This window comes from Manis javanica, chromosome 9 (genome assembly GCF_040802235.1).
Source record: "Manis javanica isolate MJ-LG chromosome 9, MJ_LKY, whole genome shotgun sequence".
NCBI classification, from domain to species: Eukaryota; Metazoa; Chordata; class Mammalia; order Pholidota; family Manidae; genus Manis; species Manis javanica.
Genome location: NC_133164.1, coordinates 82,397,969 through 82,406,383, shown reverse-complemented (window position 1 = coordinate 82,406,383; position 8,415 = coordinate 82,397,969). Strand labels below are relative to the sequence as shown.

Here is an 8,415-nt window from a genome sequence, read left to right as displayed (position 1 = left end):
TCACACACAGAAATCCTCTACATAAAGCTTCTGCCCTTGATTGAAAACGGAAAATGACCACATTCCAAATAAGCTTAGTAGCACAGGATGCTTTTGCAGAATTCCACCAAAATGGCAGACCACCTCATGGTGATCTTAAACCACCAGAAGAATTCCACCAAAATGGCAGACCACCTCATGGTGATCTTAAACCACCAGAAGAAATAGCTTTCCTTTCCAGGTTTCCATTAGCCACCCTATGCAGATTATCATCCTAGCCTTCGGTGGCCTCTAAGGGAGTATTTACAGAGCTGTGAGACTATTCTGTACTGCTTACGCAGTTCCCTCCCTTTGAACCTGTATTTATTTATATCCTTGTTCAAAGCTGGTGGAAGTCCAAATTACTGTTCTTCTACTCTCCTAATTTTCTTTGCATTGGACCCTTTCTGGATGACAGCATCCATTATTTTTAAGAAATATACCTGATTCTCATAGTATCATTCCTCTTTCCAAAATTATCAATGCGAGAAAATGAGACTCATTCTATTTAATACATTTTCCCAGTATATAGATTAAAAAAGACATTTGGGAATGTTTCTTTTGGTATTACAAATTTCAGGAGTATTTTTTAAAAACCCTTAATGACTCTCTAAAGTATGTTCCATGAACTGGACTAAAATACATGCCACAGCAGACTTTTTCTGAAAAGCATTTTGTATATTTGAGATCATTAATTTGTAAATCTTTGTAAAATTTTGTCAAACTTGAAAGGCAATCATTTCCCTCCACCCTGGATCTTAAGCTCCTGAGGGTGGGAATGGGGTCAGTCTTATTGTATGCCTAGCACCTAGACCAATGCCTGACATATAAAGGACATTCAATAAACGTTTGTTGACTGATATACCTTAGTTTTACTCTATATGCATGATTAATGGAAATATCCTCCAAAGAGAAGCAAAGTGATTCAGTAAACTGTATTCTAAAACTAAAAGGGAAATCAGAATTCTTGGGTAGCAGTGTAATAAAAGCCCCTTTAGGGAGAAGTTACAGATCATCTTGGAATTCATACAACCAGAAAGGAAAAGGTTTAGTCTGAAATATACACTCAATCTTAGAAAAGCAGATATATACATATGAAAAAAAGTGCATGATTTTCATACATGAAACTCAAAAGCCAGCTCTCAAAATTGTAATTCTTCCTCTGCCATCACAGATATTCCCAAAAAGCAGGGAGCCACCCAGAGGCTAGTGTTTACATTTGCCTACAGGACCACAACCTACTTAAATGATTAGAGATTACAAACACCAAGACAGCTCTAGGATGAATACATGAGTTTGTGAGAATAAAGCTGCAAATGGACTGCAGAATACAGAACACTAGAATACAGTTTCTGCAGATATTTTCTGTTAGGAAGACTAGATGAGGTTTAGGTCTACAAGCTAGGGGCTAATGATTACAGAACCTGCAGATGTCTTGTCAAAAATTTTGCTTGTTTCTCTATTGAGAATGCTCTTTAGGAAGAAGGGAATGTTTATGGTGTTATCTACAAAGTGATAGGTGCTGGGCTAAGTATTTTGTACTGGTTATCACATTTCATCTTTACAGCAAACCATGAGGCAGAAATCCTCATCACTATTTTAGAAATGATAAAACAGGCTCAGGGCAGTTAAGAAGTTGCCTAGATCAATGTATTGATTGATAAGCAGAGGACCTAATTCATGTTTGACTCCAAGTCTTTCCACTAAACGACGCTTCTCCTTATTATACTGAAAAGATTCACATGAATATGGGTAATGGCAAGTATCCGAAAAGATCATGAAAAGGAAACTGCAGAAATCTGTCATAATCCAGATACATTACATTCAGGGCCCTTGAGATAAGTATGGTGGCCTTTAAGGAATCGTGGATAACAGACGATGGACAGGTGTGATCCTCAATTAAAAAAGAATTCTTAAACCAAGACTGGGAAAGTAAGCACAATCTGCTAGCCAGGGGCCAAATCTCTTCTGCCTTCGTACCTCTAGATCCAACAAAAGGCCTCACACAAGATGCTCAATACATGTTTGTTAAATGACATTTTATCATTACACATCTGCAGTGTTGTCAAGTAGATGCAGGATTTAACTTATTGTGAATAGTTCCAAGGGAAAGATCCCAGTTACAAGTGGGAATGCAAAAACAGAGACAAAATTCAAGAAACAATGAGCAGTTAGAGCTGTCGTCTCAAGACAGTGCGATCAGCAGGGAGGCAGGGCCATCACTGGAAGTCCTTGTTGATTTAAATAAGCATTACTAGTAAGCATGAGGGTCTTCTAAATTTAGGCCTTCTCCTCTCAAAGCATGGTTGTCAATGGTTACCTTGCCTTCAGGCCGATGTTATTTGTCTCCCATATTGGTGGGGTGTGGAGATGCAGGGGGTTTGGGCAATGCATAAAGGGGGATAGATGTTAAAAGGTAAACAACAGAAAGTGAGAGTTCTCCATTCTCTTCTCTGGAAGCCTCAGCTCCCAAATCCTACAACTCAGAACTCAAGACTAGAACCCTCATTATACTAACTCTGCTACACTTAAACAGAAAGAAAATTTTACGGTGGCTCTGGGAACTAATCACCACGAACAGCATTACTCAGGAAAATGAATTCCAGGTTCGCAACACCTGAAAGCCTGAGCTACAGAGTCTTACAAAATATAATCTATAACACTGGAAACTACATGAACTTGCATGATTCTCCATCTCAATTTTTTTTTTTTTGACCAAAATAGGAGGTATTTGTAAGACTCACTTGATGGTGATCTCTGTAATTTCTAACAATTCTAATTCTGTGATCAAGTTAATTAGCAGGCAATTACCTAAAATTTAGACTTCCTAAAATTTCCTTCCTTAGTCATTGCCTGTATAATGCAGCTTGCCGTAAAAGTTAGAATCAAGTTCGCAGATATTCTCTGAACAAACAGGAAAAAGTGGGTGAGTTAAATAAGGAAAAGGTCGTAGTGTGGACATTGGACATTTAAAATTTCCTCCCCACTCACACTGCAGATTCAGTGTAAGCACATTTCAGAATTAACTCCCTGTGGTTGGAGGCACCCTTGAGCTATCTAACATGACGGTTTCATCATCCAGGGAGCTACTAAAGCCAACTGGGCGGGGGGAAAGGCAGTCTCAGTGACCAGGAGATGGGAGAGGTACCGCGCCATGACTTTGCTGCCACCAGGAAAACAAAATATGCACCCTAACACACCTATGAACCCAGTACCAGTGGTAGGAATTTTAACAGAAATATACTTCTCATGCACAATAGGATAAATGATAAATATTTACATTATACAAGTAAAGTGCTGAAAATTAAACTTTCTTTTTGGGGGTACCGCCGTGATTATGTTGTTTCAGTGGGGGTTAAGAGCATGTGTTTACTTTATAAAACCATGACGAAGATAGTTCAGAAAATGTACTTTGGTAGAAACCTGGATGTGTGAAAGGCTGCTATGAAAAAGTGAAAACAGGAATGATAGAAGTATATTTTATGTGTAAAAATGAAGGCCCTAAAAATGGTTTGTTGAAGTAGCTATCAACAAGATTTTCCCTTTGCTTTGGTTAAAACAGTCTAGGGACATCCCTCTCTATTAACAGCATCTAAATACAGTGACACGACTACTCTTAGGACAGAATTAACAACTTTTAAGGAAAGAAATTAAATTAATGTTAAACTAAATTAAACATTTTATCAATAAATAAGTTTCTTAAAAAGGCAGCATCTTCAACCTACAATCTTGGGCATAACACATACACCAACTGGAAAAATGAAATTTCTCCCACAATAGTAGTTAGAGGTGTTAATGCAACAAGCTATGAAATGAAATCACTTTAATGTATCTTTAAAAAAAAAAGAAAATCCTAGCAACCAAAAATAAACTTTAAAAATGGCATTTTTCTAAGATTGTACATTCTAGAATACTTTATTACTATTTTGGTATTTCAATAGACTCTAAAGAAATGGTTAAAAAAATTTTCATACACCAGTAATGGAACAGTGCTTATAATTGCTCACGGATATGAAAAGGCAATCAACGTCCACTTAAAAGTGTAGCCAGTGATGAAATATACTTCAGAAAAATAAATGTTTGGTCTGACAATCTTTAATGTTGGTTAAAAACAGACTGATACTTGTTGTTGATGAAAGCTATCTTACTCCAATGTGCAAAAAAAGTGCAGCTGTCTACTTTGACTTGAAATACATAATACCAACACTTCCATACTATTTACACACTTAAAGAATTTTAAATTTATTAATTTAAGTAATGATATTACATCTGCTTTATGGATAAATCGTGCTGCAGAGAGTCCAAAAGCTTGACGACATTCTGTTAAGTTACACCAATGTAGCTAAAGCAGCATATCAATTCTTGTCCTAATTTTGATCCTAAAAAAAATCCAATTTCAAAATCAATTAGGAATTCCCTTGGTCTAGAAAATCTTGGAATTGTTGCAAATGTGAAAACCTTGTCTCTGACAGCAAGGTGCCTATTCGCCCTTTTCTATTCTTCCCACCACCCATCCACTCTACAAACTCCACAGAAAGGGGCAATGCCCCAAGTAAGAGGAACAAAAAACTCAGCCCCCAGAGCACCCACATCCTCGTGGGTTTACTCTACCTTTGGGACTTATGACTTCCATCTTTTCAGGCAGGTACAGGCAGTCAAAATGAAGAGACACTTCAGCAAAGCAACCGTTATTTGTCCACAAAACAGTGAAAAACAGTGATATAAAATTAACACACCAAATATAAACCCAATACCATTCTGCATTTCCAGAACTTGTTTTCATAGCTGCGCAGCATTCTTGGTCAACCATCCACCAGGATTTTTTGCATCTACGTGAAGAACTTTTATTAAGTTATTAAAAATGCTGTTTTGACCACGAGTCACATACAATTGTGAGGATTAGGAAATCAATTTACTCAGTTATCACTCTGTACAGTGCACTCACCAGCGCAGCTGTAGGGAGGAATACAAAACAGGAGTCTTCCCTTCTGACCTGGACATGGGAGCTCTCAAATTAAAATCGTAAAAAAGAGGAGTGGGGTGTATGGCAACATTACTACTAGACACCAGACAAGACAGTGAAACTGTTTGGTCGGAATAAGGAACATTTCCTTGAAAAGTTTAGAAATACCTAACCAAGTACTGCCTTAAGTCCAGTGAGTACAATGTTCCGTAAGTTTCAACAAAAATACAGTGTCTGAAGTTCGATTATACACAATGCAACCTCAGTCTCCAGGGCTCAGGCACAGGGCTCCTTCCCGGTCACCTCTAGCTGCAGGCTATTGTCTCCAGCTGCTGCTCCGCCTCAGCGGCCATGGCTGCAGCCTGCAACTGTTCTGTCTCACTCTGGATGGTGCTAGGGGTAACTTGCTTCCTTTCACTGTGCATATTGTTCTCATGCCTTTTCAGATCGGATGCCTTGGCAAATGCCTTGGTGCAGGAGCCACACACAAAAGGCTTCTCCCCTCTGTGTCTTCGTTCATGATCTTTGAGGTGGGACTTGTGTTTGAAGGCTTTGTCACACATGTGGCATGCAAACGGTCTTTCATTACTGTGAACTCTCTCATGCTTCTTTAAGTCTGGGGCGCGAATAAACGACTTCCCACACACCTCACAGCTGTAGGGCTTGTACCCCGTGTGGATCTTCAGGTGTTCTTTCAGGTGAGCCTGCGTGGTAAACCCTTTCGTACACATTTCGCAAACGAATGGCCTGTCCGCCGTGTGGAGCTTTTCATGCTTCCTCAACCTGCCTTCATCGGAGAATGTCTTACCACATGCCTGACAGGCAATCTGCTCCCGATGGTGGCCATAGAGCAAGTACTCAAACTTCATGTCACTGGCAGCTGTTGTCCAGCCTGGTGTCTGTTCATCCTTCACTTCACTCATTCCATCATTAAAGGTTAAGGCTTGAGGGGTCTGGGACCCCAGATCTTTTGATTCTGGGGTTTCCATGGATTCTACCTCCTGGCCATAGCAGTTTACTTTTCGAACTTCCTCACTCCCCAGCTCCTTCAAGATGGCTTCCTGAACCCTGAGCGTCGTTGTAGGTGACTTGCCATCCTCCTGACTTGGGGGTGTGCCTTCTACCGTGTCATCAGAAGGACTGTCATCCTGATCTCCAATTTCTTCCACGTCATCATCCTGAGTGTCAGCAGAATCTCCAATGGGGCGATTTATTTTGAGGCAATACTTACTTTTTGATTGGCCATTATTTTCATCGGGACTAGATACATCACGCTTCTGAGAACATAGTTTGTCTAAAAATCGGATACCGAGAATCTGACCTGATGACATCATTAAGTTGACATCTTCTTTTTTCACAGAAATCTTTGCTGTATACATGTAGTTCAGGACCTCCTCAAATATGTCAGAACGAAGAAAATCTATTTCTATTACTGAAGAGCTATCAACCTCAAGCTTCTTGAACAGCTTTTTAAAGTAGGTGCTGCAAGCGGCAAGAACACATCTGTGTGCTCTGAATTTCACATCTTCAACCACGATAGCAATATCACAAAACTCTCCTTCCAGGCGTTGTTCATTTAGTGTTTTCAGAAACAGAGTTTTATGATCATCGTCATTATATTTAATGGTTTCAGACATACTGATGAAAAACTCCTACGAAAAATTTTTAAAAAGAACATTTGGTAATTATGAACAATACTTTTCCATACAGAAAACACAGGTAGATTTTCGTTTTCTGATCAATGTTTGGTATTAACAATTTCATAAAGTCAGTGGTAGTAATGGTTCAAAATGTGAGTAGAAGACTGATCCCAGCTGAGGGATTTCCATATCATTACCTCCATTTACCTTCAGTTTACTAAGTGCTGGCCTAGCTATTACAAGAGCGACTTTTATAGAGCACAGAATACATGCTGGGCATTGTACTATGTGCTTCACGTGTCCTCACCAATACCTAATAAGGCTGCTATTACTATCCCACTTTTACAGATGAGATTAGGATCCTGCCTGATATGCTAATTACTTAGTGGAATCTGAGACTCAAATACAGGTAATCTAGTTCTAAAACCTGTGCTTCCGGACAACTAGAGCTAATGACAAAACTTTAAGGTTTAAGAAATAGGTTTGAGGTTAAGGATTCTCTAGCACTGTCTGTTGCATCTACTCTGATTCCATGTGAGGAGGATTTAGTGAAATAGCTAATGGTACCCAGTGTCCTACTTCCTTGGCAGCAAAGAGAAATCCCTGCTGCAGAACTAGAAAGGGATAGCAATGCCAAAACATTCTACTCAGTGTTCTTCTCATTTCTTATCACCAGTTTTAGTCCACTTCTGAATGAAGGTTAAGGTTTGATATGACCCTCAGAAAGTCAGATAGCATTTGGGATGACAGTGATGAGTGGCTTCACTACCTCTGGATACCAATCTATTTGCCATTCAAATAAAAGTGCCATCAAGATTGTATGTACATGACAAGTGCTGTGAGTATTTTATAAGCACAAGAATTTGGAACTGGCACAAAAGACATGTGACACCATCTTAAAGAAGTGATCTTTTTAAAATAATGTATTCTATGTTTGTTTCCAAAACAGTTTCCCCATTATTCAACAAAGTACAAATATGAGAAAAATAAACATTGCCCCCAAAGGAACCAAATGTGCTAATGAATTCAAATACATTTTAAAGCAAAAACCAAACCATATTTGCAAGATTTAGTATCCAAAGTTATAGTTACCATGAACAATTCAGGCTATTATCTTAATGCTTTAAACACCAAATTCTTCAGATCAGAATAACTCTGATCAGGGACAGGCCAGTCCTACAAGAGAAAAGGACACACAAGAGTAAGGTAGGATCTTCCTCTATCCCAAATTCTAAACAGGAATGTTTTCAAGAATTGATTTAAAAAAATAAACTTTCCTTTCTCGTCCTGCCACTTGCACATGTACCCATTTTCAGGTTGGGAACAGAGAGGAGGGTGACTGGCAGCATCAGGTCCAGCTGAACAGATATGAAGGAGAACAGGTAAGGGCTGTGGCACTTTGGGGTGTGGAGGGTTGTACACTGGGATTGGAAGGACTAGTTGGAGAACTACTAAGCAAGTTCTCACAAACAAAGCCCATGTCTGTGTCTGTACAGATGTTGGTAGCAACACAGATACGGAAAATGACAGTAAGTGCCCCTTACCCCCACCATTTCCTGCTGGGTATGCAGCCTTCCACATTTTTCTTTAGACTCATATGTAGACATACAGTGTACATTTTTAAAATAAATACATAAAAGTTATGGAAGTACACATACCCAACAGTTAACATTAAAGGAGAGAGAACAGGGAGGTCTTTCTTTCCACACTTTTGTGGGATGTAGCTCACATCATTTGAGCTATACTGGTCTTCAAGCTTGTCTTTGAGAAATCCAGGTGTTTTCACCTCTATCC

At 39.2% G+C, this 8,415-nt stretch overlaps 1 protein-coding gene across 1 annotated transcript; it reads right to left on the bottom strand.

The window, feature by feature from the left end:
• Nucleotides 1-2,032: 2,032 nt before the first annotated feature.
• ZBTB14 (zinc finger and BTB domain containing 14) lies at nt 2,033-7,851 on the bottom strand. Its single transcript, XM_037018614.2, has 2 exons — nt 7,714-7,851; nt 2,033-6,633 (listed from the first exon to the last, which is right to left on the bottom strand). The coding sequence occupies exons 1-2, from the start codon at nt 7,714-7,716 to the stop codon at nt 5,287-5,289; spliced, it is 1,350 nt and encodes a 449-aa protein (XP_036874509.2). The 5' UTR covers nt 7,717-7,851; the 3' UTR covers nt 2,033-5,286.
• Between the last annotated feature and the right edge of the window lie 564 nt (nt 7,852-8,415).